The sequence below is a fragment of the Crocodylus porosus genome, unplaced genomic scaffold (assembly GCF_001723895.1).
Source record: "Crocodylus porosus isolate Cpor-Errol unplaced genomic scaffold, CroPor_comp1, whole genome shotgun sequence".
NCBI classification, from domain to species: domain Eukaryota; kingdom Metazoa; phylum Chordata; order Crocodylia; family Crocodylidae; genus Crocodylus; species Crocodylus porosus.
Window position 1 is genome coordinate 28718311 of NW_017728916.1, and position 18406 is coordinate 28736716.

At 45.6% G+C, this 18406-nt stretch overlaps 1 protein-coding gene across 10 annotated transcripts in view; it reads left to right on the plus strand.

Moving 5' to 3' along the window:
- MYOCD (myocardin) overlaps nucleotides 1-8422 on the plus strand; it is a 95610-nt gene extending 87188 nt beyond the window's left edge. For 4 of the 10 annotated variants that reach the window (XM_019536514.1, XM_019536521.1, XM_019536516.1 and 1 more), the window contains 3 exons: nucleotides 1847-1957; nucleotides 4736-4793; nucleotides 5618-8422. In XM_019536514.1, coding sequence (XP_019392059.1) covers nucleotides 1847-1957; nucleotides 4736-4793; nucleotides 5618-6186 — 738 coding nt within the window. In that variant the 3' untranslated portion in view covers nucleotides 6187-8422. The remainder of the gene's footprint in view (nucleotides 1-1846; nucleotides 1958-4735; nucleotides 4794-5617) is intronic. The other 6 variants (XM_019536517.1, XM_019536522.1, XM_019536519.1 and 3 more) reach the window with 3 other exon arrangements.
- The last annotated feature ends 9984 nt before the right edge of the window (nucleotides 8423-18406 follow it).

Consider the following 18406-nt stretch of genomic DNA (forward strand, 5'->3'; position numbering starts at 1 on the left):
TATCTAAGTATGATTATGCATCCACTTTGCAGTGTAATAAAATCACAAACTGGGTGTAAGTGTCAAAAAAACTGTTTACACGTGGAAAACTGTCATTTAGGCATACAATTCCATTCCATAAATGCCCTTGTCAGAGGGTGTGAATTTCTGCCTGGCTCAGCTTGGCATCCTGAAACTATGAAGGGAGCATCAGGGTTGTTCCAAATGACCTCTGCACCCTATGGCATTGATCATAACTATTCCACAGAGTTTCCAATCAGTATGTCAATGGGTCAGTGAAAACCCTAGCATCTGGGTTGTGCAACCATCACCTGCACATCAAATCAACATTCCCAGATAGCTCTAACAGAACCAGAACCACCAGGCTTCTTGTCTAGATCACAGAATCAAAATAATGGTGGTGTAGTAGTAGTAGCAGTAGTAGTAACAACAACAACAATAATAATAAGGCTTTGTTCCCTTTGATAGCTTCAGTGGGAACATAGAAGATAGCACCAGTCAGCAGAGTCTGGTGTATACCAACAGGGAGTCTGGATGGAAAGGAGAAGGAAAAGGAAAGGAATTTGTTATGTGGGCAAGGTGGGGCGGGGGGTTGATCAAATGCAGGGCTTAGGTATGGAAAGAGCTGATCTCCTTCACAGTTTCTTAATTTTAGGTCTTTAAGGGACCATTATAATCTTATCTAGCCTCCAGTACATCACAAGCCGCTGAATGCCACACAATTGTCTTATCACAGGAACCTGGGATAAAATAAGTAGATATTATAGGAAGGTTCCTTCAAGACTGCTGCCAAGAAACTCATCTTTCAGTTGCAAGAGTCTTGACAGTCTTTGAGCCTTCCTAAGCATAAATACTGCTGAAGCAATTGAACACTTTGGAGTTAAGGGGGACAAGGTTCTGATTCTATAAAAGAGGAAGCAGGATCAGAGAGAGGTATTTGTTTTTGGGTTTCAGTTACCTGGGGCCCTTGCAAAATCCTTCTCATCAGCTCAAGGTGAATAATTGTGATTCAAAAGCACAATTATTAAGTAAAGCAGAACCAGATTTCCATAGTCTTCATTGTACAAGGACAGAAGTGTAACCGGTTTCAAACTGTGGGGGCTGAACTGTCATAACTGTTCTTCAAAATGCCTAACCTTTTTAAAGAAGGGCTCTAAGAAGAAAGTCTATCAGTCTGACCACTGGTACCATCACAGACTTTTAGACAAGGGTCAGTAGCGCTGAGGAATGGGGGTACCACATCTCTTAACAGGAATATAGCCTGTCATCCAGGTAATCAAGTCAGAAACTGAAAGGGTTGGATATCAAAAAAACAAACTTTGCATTAATTAGCATGAGATCCAGACAGGGTCAGTAGGGGGCTTCAGAACATGTGCATGTTAGAGGTGGAGGCCTTTCATGCATGAGTTACTGGGCAGCTTTGGGAGCATCACTGTCAATATTTGACTGATTTCATCATGATATTATCTTGCCCAATATTTTTGCTTTTCCTTTTTCTCTGTTATAGCGACACATACAGTTAGTAGCATGCTGATAGCCAAACTGCTCAGGATTATTTTATATTAAAATGCATGGAGAACTGTATGCATGGACAGATCTCATTGGTTTCTCTGTAGCTAGGGAAACTCAAAGCTAGTCTATACAGACCATCTGTCCTGCCCACTAGCCTAGTACAGCTTACTTTAATTGGCATTGGCATAACACCATTGACTCTTCTAGATTACACTGGATTTACTCTGGAATGAGAAGAGAAGTGGGCTTCAAATAAGAGTAGATAGAAACACAGAGAAAAGGGTAACCTATTGCCTGTGGATTGATAAAATTTCCCTATATTTTCCCTATGCAGGCTACACAGGCAGGTCAAAAGTTTTCTATTCCATCCCCAAGTTTTTGTAAGTCAAGTCCAGGCCTCTCGGAGGTAAAGCAGCCTCCATCCTATGAGGATGCAATAAAGCAGGTAACTGCATGGTTTTTATTTCCTATAGGAAGAGGTCATACCATTTTGAACTTGTTTTATTTTTATTGAGTTTCATGCAACTAGTAGCTGTGGAAGTTACAGCATGTTGCATGTCCTCTAAGTAAAACTAGCCTGTTTCCATATTTGTTTGAGGAATAGATTTAAATTAAGTTTTAGTTGTTAATACAGTTTCAATATGACAGAAAAACATCCTGCTTGATTCTCAGAAAGGTAGTTAGCTGTATTAGTCTGCAGTCAGGAAAAAGGCAGGGCAGGGTGGCACCTTACAGACTAATTTGCTGAGGGGTATAATCTTTCATAGGCTACAGCCCACTTTGTCAAATGTTCAGAAAGGCACCTTCACTTCTCTTAGCAGTGCCCCATCCCCCTAACCTTTCCTCTCCTTCCCCTATCCTTTGTATTTAAATGACTTTATTCCTTTCTATTTAGTATTCCTGCTCTCTGCAAGCCCATTCATGGCATCTTATGAAGTAAGCTGTCACCTACAAAAGCTTATGCCTTTCTGAATTAGTCTTTAAAGTGCCACCCCACCCTGTGTTCTATATGTTAAATTAACACTGTGTTGATGAAAGATGCTAGACTGACAACCTGGAGACCAGCACCATGGCCAAGTACATCAGAGACTACCAGTGATAGGGGATGCTTCAGTGCTTGGTTATCCAAACTGAGGTACTTCAAATGGTATGAGTCTAAAATAGGGGCAGATAGAATATGGCCCACGGGCCAGAACCAGCCTGTCAGGCCATTCTATTCAGCCTGTGAGGCCCCTAAAAATTTTTAAAAAGTAATTTTTATCTGCCCCTGGCTTCCTGTCAAAGATGACAGGCAGCCAGCAGCAGTAGGACCCAGGAGGAGCCTGTAGCAAGACCCAGTGGCTGAGCATCCAGCTCCTCCCCATCCCCAGCCCCCCACCACTCTCACACCCCCAGCCCCCAACCAGAAGCTTCTGCAGCTTCTGACCACACATCCTTGGAGCTATTCCCTGCCTCCCCCCATCCAAGTGGAAAGTAAGATAAGATTGGATGAAGGGACAGGAGAAAACCTCTGCAAACTACCCAACATCCAGGAGTCCTATGGTGCTTGCCAGGCTGGGCTGGAGCCAGAGCAGGAAGCAGCGGGCGGGGGGGGGGGGCAGAGGAGAGTAGTGGTGGTAGGTGGCCATAGGGGCATGGAGTCTGCCAGGCTGCACGTGTGAGGCTTTCAAGCAGTATGCAACAGCTACATGCAATGCAGCCAGCAACCCAGCCCCATCTCTCTTTTTCTTCCTATCACACCCACCATACCCAAACCCTACCATACCCACACACCCACTCCCCAACCACAGCCCACCACATACATCCCTTGACCGCCCACAAACAACATACAGTAGATCTGTATTTTGACATATTATGCAGTCACCTCTAGATACACTTCATAAAGACATAAATCAGTTCAAAAATATTTTAAAATAAAATTAAAATAAGTTATAGTCAATGTTTTATTTTTTTGTACATGATTTGGATTTTTTTCCAGTTTCAAAACTGCAGCACCCTTTCTCCCAAAAGGAGTACTTCCAGGGCAAGGGAAAGTACTTCTGGTGGCAAAGGTCAGGGGTTGGGGGCAGGACTTCTGGTCCCAACATGGTAACTGGGGAGCAGGGCAACTGTTAAAGGGCAGAGCTACCTATGTGGCCCTTGACATCTCCCCAAAACTTCGTAAGCAGTCCTCCACCCAAAATAATTGCCCGCCCCTGGTCTAAAGCATGGGTACTTACTTATGGGTGAAAATCAGGCCCCTTTTAGGTGCCTCAAGATGAATACCCAACATCATTAATCCCTTTGGGAAATTTTGGCATTTATATTTATCCTGCAAGCAAATACAAAATTGCCTTTTTCTGCCTCCTGCCCATTTGCCTCAGCCTTGTTCTGGAAGGAACTCAGCTTTTGGGGAAAAGGTATCTCAGCTTCTATGATTAATTTAATTCCTTCCATCTCGTGTAAGGCTTCCAAGAGGGGTAACTCTTAGTTCCAATTGTGATAATAGCTTTAGGGAGATGGACTAGAAATTGGACCGAGACTTATACCAAGGGGATGATAGGTAGACTGAAACATGGGTACAAGTTCGTTGGAGGGAACATGGGGTCATTTTTCCATTAAATAAAAGGAAAGGGCATGAAAAGTCAGTTTTATACATGAGGTTCCTCTAAGCAGCAGGAAAAGACATAGGCAAGTCAGTACAGGTAGAAAATGGGAGCGTTGACAAGGCTGTGTTCATCCTGACTTGTTCCTCAGACTCTAAAACCTTCATTGCAGATTAAGTACCAATTTAGATACCTCTGAAATGTGGCTCTCAAGTGATTATGTGAGCTCTAAGCTCTCTGCAGTGAGGGGGGTAGGTGAGGTGATGTTGCAGGGAGCAGCAAAGCTAGTTGCCCAGAGCCCTCATCCATACGCGATTCCATTAAATGAAGATCACTTACATAAAGGAAGGAGAGGAAAAAACCCACTCCTTAGCCTCTGCCAAAGGCCCTTCATGAGTTTCACACCAGCTCTGCTTTCTAGATAATGTAGTGTTAGGAGATGAAGAGCCACATAGTTCCAAGATCTGCAGCACCACCTTCAGTCACAGGCCCTTTAGGTAGTTCCTCTGCCTTGCCTTTCTCTGCACGGTGGTCTCAATCTTAACCTCTAAAGTTATTACAACTCCATTTCATTCTCTGGGTCATAGCCTAAAGAACTCACCTTTTACCAGCTCAATTCTTGTGGTCTTTTGCTGTAGCAGATGACTCGAAGTCAGCAGATGGATGAGCTCCTGGATGTGCTCATTGAAAGTGGAGGTAAGCCCTGCTTTCATACATGGTTCAGTGGGAGAGTCCCTACTAAATGGGCTTAATTGCATAGGGACAAGTACAGCATTCTATTTATTCCATGGGAGCTTCCCAGTTCAAGGCCATTTTGTACTTGCTTTATCCTGGGAATGACCGTGTGAAGCTCATTCTTGAAGTTTCCTATCCTATTACAAAAAAATAAAGTTGAACAGCGCTGATGAGAAGCCCTGCAGGGAATCACCCTATGGAGCTTTGCCTTTGAACATTACCCAAGCCCACTCCTGTTACCCATCACCTTGGGGGGGGTTCTGTGGTTATTACCAATCCCCATTCCTCCTTGAGATGACAGATCATATTCTTACCTTTCCAGACCACAGCCCATGGCCATTACTCATGCAGCATGTGCTGGGGCCCAATCCTCTCCTGGGAAGTACTACTAATGGACAGGCTAACATCGTTGGTTGAGTGGGCTTGAAGGTTCAGAAACTTAGTTACAGATAAGATGATCAAGGCTAAGCCATGAGGGACCTTACAAAAGAAATTGGGTAATTTGTGTTTGAGGAATTGGGAAAGGGGCAGCCAGAGACTAAGTGCAAAGCAGGGAAGTAGTATACAGGTATGGTGGGAGCAGGCAGGGAAGGGGAGGTGACAGTTGTTGTACCGGAGAAGTTGGCAAGATCCTGAGCAGACAGGAGCAAGTGGCAAGGGTTTAGAGAGGAGTCAGAAGTTGTGAGAAAGTGGATTGGAGGATGTGGAGAGCTTGGCCTGTTTGAGAAGTTGTGCAGGCCCTGTAGTACCCCATTTCTAACAGACCTGTTTTATTTTGCCAACAGAAATGCCAGCCAATGCCAAAGAAGATCGCTCTTGTCTTCAGAAAGTACCTCAGATCACAATGTCTTCAGGAAATACCAGCACTTCACTCCCAAAGTCATCAGCTGCCTTTGAACAAGTGTCCTCATCCCAGCTCTCATTTGACCACTGTCCGGGTAGCAGTGACACACACCTCGAAGTCTTACTCAATTCCCACAGTCCCCTGGGAAGAGTCAGTGATATCACCCTCCTGAAAATGGGTGGTGAGGAGTCGCACTTTGAAGGGATGATAGAAGGTTTTTCCAGCAAAGCCGCAGATGAACTGTTGACATCCCAGGAGATTTTACAGACTCCCCTCTCACCCATGGAGACCCAATTGTCACCTACTTCTACTGAAGGATCCGGTTTACAAATGAGCTTCACTGAATCTCCTTGGGAAACAATGGAATGGCTGGATCTCACCCCACCAAGCTCAACTACTGCCTTTGGTTCTCTCACTACTGCTGGCCCAAGCATCTTCAATATAGATTTCTTAGATGTTACTGATCTCAATTTAAATACCACCATGGACCTTCACTTACAGCAGTGGTGAAAGGAGATGACAATGGAGAAAGGATGTGAGATAGAACTCTATATGTCCAAAGCAACCACCCCAAGTCCTCTATTAAGCAAGAGCATGCAAAGACCTGAGACTTGGCCCCAAGGGCTAATGTGCCAACTAGTCAGGGGAAACTGGAGGGGGTTTTCCAGTAAATAACTTGTACCAGTTTTCAGTCACTGAGAATTGTCAGCACAACAACTCTTATCTTTTCTTTTTTTACAATTAAACATCCTTGCAGACTTTATTGACACTTTTTACAAACGATATTTTTCTAAACCAACCTTTTTTTTGAGCTTTCAGGTTTTTCCAGTTTTAGCAGCCAATCATACGAGAACTGGAGGAGCTTGTGAGATATAGTGTGGTGAGGAAAACTCATTGAGACACGCATGATACCATCTAGAGCAGGGCCCAAGGCAGAGTCATTGCCACCTACATCTTTCTCATCTCCTTTAGGGAATACCACAAGGCACATCTTAATGAAGTAGGAAAAAAACCCCCCCAAAACAGCTTAGGTTGGAAATCCTACAGGCAGCAAAGCCTGTGCACTGTGCCCCAGCACACTACTTCATTGTACAATGAAATCCACTTCACTCAGCTTATTGTCTCTGTTCCAAATAGTAACTGATTTAAAATGGCTTGGAAGGCAAGTCACCACAGTCAAGACACAGCTGTCCTGTCAAGGGTGGTGGACTGTGCCACTGGATTTGTGCGATGAAACTTGTGTGAGTGCATCACACACAGTCACAGCTAGAGAGTGAGAGCTGGGGAGTGGTCCATGCCTAACAGATATGTGTTAGATTTTAACCAAACCAGAGTCTGTGACCTCCATGCTGCTCAAGTGCTAGGGGTCCTGCTCCCTGTAGTCCAACTGCTTTGATTACTAACACCGATGTCAAAGGACGATGATGCTGAGGGCAATATAGAACTCCAGTTCCTATGTTACAAATCTGAAGTGTTTATTGTACAGGGAACAATATAGATGTTGAATTTAAAAGTGAACAAAACGAAGTTTCATGGGGTGTGGGGTGGGGTCCCTTAGGCCTTCCTCTGCAACACAAGAAACCCAAGTGTAAAAACCACAAGGAATCTCCAGGGAGAAGCCACAGAAAGCTCATAGCAATAAATGGCCCCTTGACTCTCCCAGGTATACCTCAAAAATTGGTATGGGTCTGAGTGGGTCCTTATCTGTGGCTAGATTTTTGTTTGAATACCTACTTGTGGTAACTATGCTTGCTCTGCCATCCCACCTCTTTTCCCTTCTTCACTCCCTTCTCCCTTATTTGTGCTTCTTCTCTCCTCTTCCGAATTTACTGTTTTATCACCAATCACTTGGCTCAGAGCAAAACCATTCAGAGAACAGCTGTGAATCCACAAGCCTAGAGGAGCTTGTTCTTCTGAGTTCATCAAAAGCGGATGCTCTGTTGCAACAATGTTGGCTGCAGTCAGAAGTCACCAGCACTTCTTCTAGGCATCACTGTGCAATATAATTCATAGGGCTCCCCAGAAGAAAGGGCCTTCACTTTACCGTTTGGCTTCCACCAAAGACCTTGTCACAGACTGTTTGATGAATACATCTACTTCTCTGCAATTATGTTTTGGTTGTTTTGCAAAAGTAAATATTGTTGCTGCCAAGATTGTTAAAATATTTACAGACTGGGTGTATTTAATATTGTATTATTGGAAGAACAGCATATTGGAAATGCAGATATCTTGGGAACAGGTCCAGGGCTGTACAGTCTGTGGAGGCTGTCCCCGTGTGAGGGACTTGCCCAAAAGCCTGTCAGAGCTGCATTAGGAGTCTCTGCAACCAGCTCTCCAGTTGTGTCTCCCGTTAATTACATTGTTGCATGTTGTATAAAGAACACCATAGTCGTTTGTTTTATAAGTCACTATTTAAAGCACCACTTTTTTGTTGTACAAATGTTCACAATGCACTGCTAGGATAGAACAATTCACAAGTGGCATTATTTAGAATACTGTTTTTTATAACAAAGAGATTTTAGAAGCCATTCCATGAAGATTTAATTAATAGCACTTGAATCCAGAGTAGTTGTAGGTGTTGCACTGCCTAGATGTACATAGCTTTCAAGATAGTTTTGTCCTCTCAACAAATATATGTCCTTATTTAAAGGGATGCTGCCAACTTAGAACATGTAAGCAAACACATTTCCTTACCCATGTTACTAACAACAGTTTCGTTATTAAAAAAACCCATTGTTTTGCCATTCTCTGCTTTTAATTTGCCATTTTATTTTGCTCAGCTAGGGCAAGGACATCATTGAATCAAGTGTCACTTTTTGTCTCTAGTCCATTATTTCACTGACAGGTTCTCATGGTTTTAGTCCCTGCAGGGGGATGTGTAGTTGTTTAAAAAAAAAAACCCAAATCCCTGCTTTCATTAGAAGTATATAAACTCACTGAAGCCTTTAGGATTATAACAACTTTTCTTTTTCTTATAAAATCTAATCTTTGACCCAAAGGGGAGTTGACAGTGTCCCTTTAAAATGAAGCATGGGTGCTCTGGAGTTTGGACCAAATGACTGTATCCTCTCCCAGGATGCTGTGGAAGCTGAGCTCAAGCTGCCTGGCAGCACCAGCGTTCTCATGGGTTCACCCACAGAACCAGCTGAATGTTGCTATTTCCTGGCTTACTGCTTAATATGAAAGTGCCTAGCAAACCTTGGTAGTTTTGCTAGAGCGGTCCTTGCTTCCCCCTGCAGGATGACTGCACTCTAAGGAACTGTGGAAATGGCAAAATGTTTTCAGCAAGTTTCTAGCCCTAACTAGCTGGAAGTCTGTTTACCGCTTGTGCCATTTTTCTAATTTCTGTGCAATCTAATCAGACACTCATGCTATGGTAAATTAGACAAAGTCAATGCTTTCATTATTCACATTCATAATGTTATCCCAATTATTATTACTTCTCTGACAAGGTGACAGGCTTTGTGGTTGTGACAGAGTGGTGGACGTAGTCTATCTCGGTTTTGGGAAGACTTTGATACTATCTCCCATGACAATCTCACAAGCAAGCTAAAGAAATACAGTCTAGATGAAACTACTGTAAGGTGGGCTCATTGCTCAAAGAGTAGTCATCAGAGTCTAGATGGGGGAGGTATCAAATGGAATCCCCCAGCACTTTGCCCTGTGACCACTACAATTCAACATCTTCATTAACAGCTTGAAGGATACAGTTGTGTGCTCACTTAGAAAACTTGCAAATGACAGCAAGCTGGGTGCAGTAGCAGACACTTTGGAAGTTAGGATTAGGATTCAAAATGAGCTTGACAAACTGGTAAAATGGTCTGGTCTCTAACACATATAGTAAGATTCAGAAGCACTTCTTAAAGTGGAGCAATCAAATTCACAAATACTGAAGAGGCAGCAATGGCTTAGGCTACAGTGCTGCATCAAAACACTTGGTAGTCATACAGGTGGCTGCTGGCCAATTTCACATGCAAATCATGGCGCTAGCAGCCATTTTTATGGGCAGAACACAGTAGGCCCCCCACACCCCTGATTGTTTGAGAATCCCTGGTAGCCCTGCCCTTCACCGCTGATTGGCTGTGAAAGCTGTTCATCATGCAGCCCTGCCCCTAGTTGCTGATTGATGGTGAGGGGTGGGGCCATATGAAAGACAGTTCTCACAGCCAATCAGCAGTGAGGAATGGATGTGAAGAGCAGTGGTGCAGGCTCCTACCCTGGGGGTTTTTAAGAGGAGGTTAGATGTCCACCTTGCTGGGGTCGTTTGACCCCAGTACTCTTTCCTGCCATGGCAGGGGGTCGGACTAGATGATCTGCTCAGGTCCCTTCTGACCCTATAGAAACTATGAAACTATAAATCAAAGGACATGGTTCTTCTGCTGTCTTGAGCCCTAGTGAGACCTCATCTCAAGTATTGGGGCCTAGTTTTGAGCAATAGACTTCATGAAAGAAACAACTTTGGAAGAATCCAGTAAGGAACAACAAAAATTATTAGAGGTGTGGAAAACAATGTTTAGGAAGCAAGACTGGAAGAACCGAGATTACTTAGTCTGGAGAAGAGAAGGCTCAGGGGCGAGTTTGATAAGTCTTCAAATACAAAAAGATTGTCATAAACAAGATAGTGTCAACTGTTTTCTGCATCCACAGAGATAGGACAAGAAATATTGGGCTTAAATTGCGACAAAGGAGGCTTAGGCTAGGTATTAGGCAGAACCTTCTTGCTATGCATGTGGTTAAGCACTGGAGCACCACAGAGTAATAAGAGGTAAGTAACCAGGATACCAACCCCAGGTGCCCATTTAGAAGGGATGGAAGAATAGCAGCTGCCTACCATCACTATCCCAGCCATTGCTGCTCCTACAGCAGCTCAGCCCTGTTCCCACTGCCCTCTGGTCACAAACACTGGCAGTTATACCCCTACTGAAAAACCTTATCTAGAGAGGTTATGGAATATCCATTGTTGTCAATTTTTTAAAGCAGGATAAAAAAACATTTGTCTAGGATGGTTTAGACAGGACTGATACTGCTTGCAGCAGGAGGGTGGACTAAATGACCTCCTGAGATCCCATCCAGCACTATCTGTCTATAAGTCTATTAATCTCTGAGTAACTGATAATAATAAAAATCAAAGGTTTCTCTTGAAGATGCAGATACAGTTTTTAAAACCTCTCATCTGGCAATAACTTACTCTTCTGAGTGAAAACAGAATTATCTCCATGTCATTGGAAAAAAAAGGATAAGAAAGGACTAGTTAGACTGAAACCTCCAAACAAAGCACCAGGATCTTTGTCTGTATTGCTCACTCAGTAGAGCGTCCTGTCTTAATTTAGCATATCCTCACTATATCTAGAGAGAGTTGTTCTAAACATGCCACACATGCCAACCTGTTACTATGTGTGTATCACTTGGAGCTGTACAGTTCAGCCACCATCCACTATGCCACGGAGTGGGATCTCTTTCTGAAATTTAACAGAAGCTCTCTCTCTTACTGGTCAGAGAGCGGGCGCAGCTGAGTTATGATATCATTCAGCACTTCAGCTATTACTACAAATGGAAATTACCATGTGTTCCTTCATTTCCCAATAAAAAAATGGAGAGTTTTGGGAAAAATTATTATCCAATAAAAAACTGTATCCTTTGCAAAAAAAAGTGCCTCCCAAACACCATCTACAACATCCAACAAGCATTCCAGGTTCCTTGACAGCCTGTTACCTCATCTCCCACCATTTAAGACCTTTGAACTCTGTGTAAGAGGATTTCTACAGAGGATAGTCCTCTTACAGCTTTCAAACACAGATCATAAAAAACTCCCCAAATAATGGCATGTTAGCTGTTGCCCAGGTCATGGGAGGTCCCGCTACTAAGCCCTTCTTACACTGAGAAAGTTGGAACCTGCATTTCCTGCTTTGCAGAAAAGTGCTCCAGCCATCAGGTGTGACCTAGGTATTACCCAGAGCCCTCTCTATTGATCTTCTTTAAGCTGATCCCTTGCACCTTGGCAAAAATGACAGAATGACTTTTTTTAGTAAATGTTTAGGATTGGGAATCCAAGAAAGATGACAAAGCCAGTAGGGAAATACAGATTGCCCAAGCGAGGGACTAACAATAGAGGGATGGGGGTGAGGAGGGGAATGCAACTAGGTTACAGAAGATACAATGTTAGCCAACTAAGCCTGGGGGCAGTGGCTGGGGGGAAGGGGGAAGGGGAGGGAGGGGGTTCACGACGCTGAGAGAGAAAGGAGATACCCATTACAATGTTCTGCAATGGTGGAGGAAGTGGTTTGAAGGAAGTGTCTCAGTCCATATAGAGGCTCATCACAGGAGTCCTCTTTGGGTGGAGCGGGGTCATCCGTTGTTGAAGAATCCTCTCAAAAGTGAAGGTCCATCTGGTGCAGAGGGGGGGACGGTTCAAGCAGTCTCCTCTGGGTCCGGTCTGGTGGTGGTTCGTCTGGTGGGGTCGGAGTACTGGCGGTGGCCTGTGATGTGTTCCACGTAGATATTGCAGGACCAACGGATGGTGTTGGACACCATGAGGCAGCGCATCAGCTTGGCGTAGTGGCGAAAGACACAGCAGGCACGCCGGACACTCTGGTTGCTGGGGTCCCAGGCTCCGCGCGTTCCCACGATGAGCGCATTGACCATCACATCATAGCTGCAGCCCCTCAGGGTGTCAGCCAGCGATGTGTACTTCTCCCACTTGCAAGCCCAGGCATCGGTGAAGGCTTGGCACTGGTTCTCGAAGGGGATGGTGACATCCACAATCACAACCTTGGCCTCTTCATTGGTGATGACCATGTCAGGTTGCATCTGGCTCTTGCATCCCGGGATGGTGCGGTTCACGGAGATCTCCCCCTCCGTGGCCAGGATGGCCCTCACCAGGCGGTCCTGGACAGCATTGTGGCAGAGCTGCCAGGCTCTGGCATGCAGCTTGCAGCTGCACAGCACGTGGGGGAGGGTCTCTGCCATGTAGCCGCACCATCGGCACCTCTTGTCCTGGTTGCCGAAGTGCACGGCGCTGTTCAGAGGCAGGCAGTTGAGGCAGGTGTGGTGGAGGAAGCGCCAGCCTATGAAGTGTGTGAAGCTCCTGCTGGGCATGAAGTGGTTGCTGGAGTCCCACTTCACAGTGACGTCGAAGACCTTGCCCTGGTCGGGTTTGATTCTCAGGTCACCGGCATATTTGTTTCAGACAACGTCCTTCAGGAACCTCTCCAGGAAGGTCCTCATGCAGGGCGTCACGGTGACACAGTCGGTGTGTGGGGCTGATTGCAGGGAGACTCCTGGCTCCCTGAGCTCCTTGGTCCAGGTCCAGGTGCAGCCGATGCATTTCCCAAGGTGGTACGTGGCGTTGTGGGCTGGGCTCCACAGCAAGGCAAAGTCCCCGCTGTCTCGATAGAAATCACCCTCCAGTGAGCTGCTGAAGAAGGTGGCCAAGTCATGTCCGGTCAGCTGCCTCATGATTCTCTTGTGGGCGGTCTCCTTGAGGGCGCTGGCGGTGATGATACTTACCATTGTATCTGGGCAGGTCAGGAGGCTGAAGGCATGGGTGACCACCGCAATGTCACAGAGGTCTCCCATGTGGGGGACGTTGGCACCTCCCTGCTGGTAGGTGATGTGCAGGACCTCGGGGATGTGCAGGACACACCAACATTATGTTCTTTACTCAGCCGCCTCCCCCACAAAATCCCTTACTTGCCTGTCTAGGGAATCAATTCTCCAAAAACCATCAACACCAGCATCATATTTCTATGGTGGACATGGAAGAAAGGAAGAAATATTCCTTCTCAGCCTAGTCTTTATTAGCCCAGCAAAGTCTCTTCATAAGAAAGACTTTCTGTTCTCCTGATCATTGTAGTAGATCTCTGTTCTTGTTCCAGTCCAAGTTTATCTTTCTTGTGCATGTGCTATGAAGGCCTTTCTGAGCAGCCTTTCCCAAGGAATGCAGTCTTTGAAAATTCTCTCTGTTACTGTGGACATGCTGTGCAATTCAAAATATAAAACATATTCTCTCAGTGCTATGCCTGCCTAATTCTGGCCATTTATGGGAGTCCTTGCAGAATGCTGAGAAAGAAAGCTAAGCAGCCAAATATATTTTTAAAATTTATTTTCCTCCATTTTAAAAGTTAAAAGCTGTTTCAACAAAGAGCTCTCAGTTTCAACAGCATGAAGGACTGCTACTCTGGGCAGGCCATTGTCAAGGACAAGGGCAGAAGTGCTAAAGCTGGGGCAGCCCTCACTGAAGCATAATTTCCCTGTACAAGATGCCATGTGGGAAGGAGATCTCCTGGATCTGGTTCCCAGCCAATGCATTGTGTATGTGCACAGAACACAGGAGGAAATGAGCACATTCAGTCTGGTGAGTGTCTCTGGTTTTTGTACATGCAATATGAAGAAATCATTGCATTATTTCTTAACTGTGAAAACAGTTCCTTGTGTATTTTCCTCAAGCCCATCATAGTCTCATACTCTCTGTGCTGGCCCCTTGGCTTTGAGGCTTTATCCTTGCTCTTCAGTGCATATGATGGAAAGCCAGCATAATTAACACTTCCATCCCTTAGTGTTTTCTGCAGTAGATTTGTCCTGTGTTAATATTCTACCATTCCTTACTATAGGTTAGTGTCTTTGGCTCTGTACACATTCACTATGGAACAGAAGCTAATCCATATCTAATAATAAGGAGCCCTATACCATTTGCCCTTGCTCTGCCTGAGGGAATCTTGCCCTTTTGTCCCTAGCACTGAGACTCATATTTGTTTGCAGCCTGTACTTGTGTTACAATGTCAGTTTGGAAGCCAAATCATGGCAAATGTTAAGTGAAGAGAAGTCCACAAGGAGGAATAGTAATTCACAGATTCATAGATGTTAGGGTTGGAAGGGACCTCATTAGGTCATCAAGTCCAACCCCCTGGCCTGGGCAGGAAAGAGCGCTGGGCTGAGACAACCCCAGCCAAGTGCTTGTCTAGTCTCCTCTTGAAGACTCCTAGGCAGGGGAGAGCACCACCTCCTGTGGAAACCCATTCCTGATTCTGGCAACCTTATTGTGAAGAAGTTCTTTCTAATGTCCAACCTAAAAGTGCTCTCTGTCAGCTTGCAGCCACTGATTCTGTGAGTCATCCAATTCCACACAAAGGCTCAATCAGTAATACACTTACCCAGGACTCTAGCTACTATGAAACTAGGACCTGAACAGTTTCCACTCCAGTGGAAACAGAGGGACGCTGGGCCTTAGTCAGGCTTAGAAGAAAGGGCTTTTTTCTAAATGGTATCTACATATTTTGAAATAAGATGAAGGTCTGTGTATCCCAGCACATATTTCGAGAGAATACAGCACAGTGACAAGGCCATGGCACATGAAATGCTAGACATTTGGATTGGAATGCCAGGGAATCACCCATGTCAATCCCTGGGCAATTGCCACGGGTGTCTGGGTAAAGGTGTGGCTATGGAGACACCAGGAGAAGGAGCTGTTTTTGGCACCATTGCCACAGAATATGGCTGCACTGTGCCTTTCCATTCCCACTTACAAAGGATGGAGGAATTACACTTTCACACACTCAGATCAGCCAGGCACGCTCAGTTTGAACAAGAGCTGAAGGAAGAGCTGGCATGTTAGCTCATAGATTCACAGAAGTAGGGTCAGAAAGGACCTTGTAGATCACCAGGTCTGACCCCCTGCCCTGGGCAGGAGAGAAAAACCAGACTCAAATGACCCCAGCCAGGTAGATGTCAAGCCTCCTCTTAAAGACCCCCAGGGTAGGAGCCAGCACCACTTCCCTTGGATGTTGGTTCTAGATCCTAGCCACCATGACTGTGAAGTAGCATCTCCTGATATCTAGTCTAAACCTACTCTCGAACAACTTGTGGCCATTATTCCTTGTTACCCTGGGGAGTACTAGGGGGAACAAGGTCTCTCCCAAACTCTGCTGGTCCCCCCTAGTGAGTTTATAGATGGTTACCAGGTCCCCCCTCAGCCTTCTCTTGTGAAGGCTGAACAGGTTCAGGTCCCGCAGTCTCTCATTGTAGGGCCTGCCCTGCTGTCCCTGGATCATGCAGATAACCCTCCTCTGGACCCTCTCGATGCTATCCACATCCCTACTGAAGTGCAGTGCCCAGAACTAAATGCAGTACTCCCGCTTGAACACAGTACTCTAGCTTTGATTTTAGCCTATGTGACTGCCTCAAGCTGTATTTACTTCCCTCCTGAAAGGCCCTCTCAGAACACAGTAATCCAGGTTATTTGTAAGTTAAGAGGGGCATGATTTGCATGGCTTTCTCAAAGGGGAGGGGAATGAACCCCCGACACTCCTCCTATGAAGCTGCTATGATCAGACTCAGGGGTAGCATCTGTGAATCTCCAATAACCTGGTGTAGTGGGTTACTGCCTCTTCAACCACGCTTTTGCTCCCCAAGCATCTCAGCAAGCCCCAGTAATATACAGTCTTTTAACAAATAATGCAAGTAAAAAAAACAAAATAAGCCAACAACACTTGCTGTCCCAGATACTGGGAGGAATTCCCTATGGCTCCAGCCTTCCCACAGCAAGCTTGCTTTCCTCATAGCCCAGTTATCTCCCATCTCTGGTTCTTTTCATCCACATTTCCCTCTGGTTCTGTTTGTGGGAATTTTTGATTCCAAGGGAACCACTCCCTCATTAACCTTCCTACAGCTGCCACTCTCAGAATCTTTGTGGGCTGAACTAATGACAGCCATGGAGCATGCATTGCAAATCGCTCTAGAGAGCTTAGCTAGGGACAGACATTAAAAATAAACTGGTTTAAATGATCAGAAACTGATTTAAACCTGCAGCAGAACAGTTGTTCAGTGCACATAAACCAGTTTAAAAATGGCTGAAACCAGTTTGAGAAAAACTTGGTTGAGTATCAGACTTAGCTGATTTGGGTCAAACCAGTTTATACAATGTTTGTCCCACACCCCTTCCTGGTTTAACTTAAACTTAAACTAGAGTCCCCTAGAATCCCAGATGCTTTGCAGCCCTGGGCTGGGCTGTATGCTTCAGAGCAGGGTTGGCGCCACCCCTCTGCTCCCTAGCTGGAGCTCTGGCACGCACATTAGTGTCTGCCTGGCTTCCCCTGCCCCTAGCCCTCACCACTCTCTGCTCAAACAGGGATTCCACACTCCCCTTCCCCCCCAGCACAGACCATAGCCAGCACATGGTATGCTAGCTAATGCTGAGTGGTGCCTGTGCAAGGCAGACAGGACAGTGTCCGCTTAGGGCTTTTTGGAGCTAATCAACAGGTCAGCCAGTAATATCCCTCTGGTCCTTCCTTGGAACAACGTTGTTTAAGAAGAGCTTGAACTAATGAGAAAGGCTTTTGTTTTCTTAATGGGTTGCTAAATGCTGTGTTATCAACTCCCTGCTGGGCTGGGGAGTGGGGGGCAGAGAACCATTCCCTAATCAGAACATCCTGCCAAGCCTTGGCCACAACCCCCTCAGCTCAGCACTGTCGAAGGGAAAGTACAGCTGCTCTAGCACCTCCCAGCTTCTAGCCTAAGCCACGCAGGCATGTGCCTGCATTTTCTCAGTCCAGTGCGAGTGTCTGTGTACTTGCGAACTGGTTCAGCCTAGCCAGGTTAGACTAACCTACAAAGTTTGAATTAATTCAGGCTTTCTGAATGTGTCCCTAGCCCTTGGGCCCAGCAGGGAATAGGCACCCAGAATGTAGGGTAGAGACTCCTGCAAGCAATCTGCATCCCTCTTTTTTTAAAACCAGTGTGCCGAGTTGAGCCCAACCCAATACCACTCCTCTTCATGGGCTCCTTAGGGACTGCATTAGGTCAAAAGTCTAAGCGGAGACAGCAATCCTGAGCCAGACATGTTTAGTATTCAGCTACAGTAGACAAGCTACATCAGACAGGAAGCAAGCTAGCACTAGATGGGAAGCAATCTTCCCCCAAGACTGAAGTTCGGGCTAGGTTGCTTGACAGGGCTGATCCATCTCTGAAGTTCCTGTTTGGGTTTAAACAAAGTAAACCAAGTCTTTACTCAAATCAAAGTCTTCTGTAGGCCTTTTGGCTTTTAAATGCCACTGTGAATGAGCTGAGAGTCAGGCAGGTAAAGATATCATTGTCCTAAAGATGGGTCTCATGATTGGGGACCCAGGAAGGGTGTGGTCATGCAGTCACACCCCTTGCACCCAAGAGCACAGTAAACTTTTCATCAAACCCTACTTACTGCTGTTCTGGATCTGCAACCAACTGAGGACAAGTAAATTTAAATGATCCAGAGTCAAAGGAGTCTCTGGAAGATCCACTGCCAGGGATTAGTTTTGCAGTGACTCCTGTAACAAGGGTCCCTGCCCCCAGTTACTCGGAGACAGGGAGTGCTATAAGGCTGCTGGGCTAAGTACAGACAATCAAAAAGCCTGAGGCTGAATCGATTCAATTTTTGGTAAGCTGCCTAGTTTGAACTGATAAGAAAGTGAACTCATGTTCACTTTTCAAACCTGGGCTGCTAGAGCATGCCTGCTAGGGTTGTGCAAAGCTTTGCGTGGTGATTTGACTCAGAGGAGATTTGGCCCAATTCGGTGGCTGAATCTCCAAATCTGAATTGAATCAGGGGACCAATTTAAAGGTCTGAATCAATTCAAAGTGCTCCAAATCTTTGGCAAAGATTCGGAGAACGTTGATGATTTGGGCAGTCCCTGGTGGCTGCAGCAGGGAGCTGTAGCCAGCTCCAAGGTGGTAAGTACTAGAGGTGGGGGAGGGGAGACTG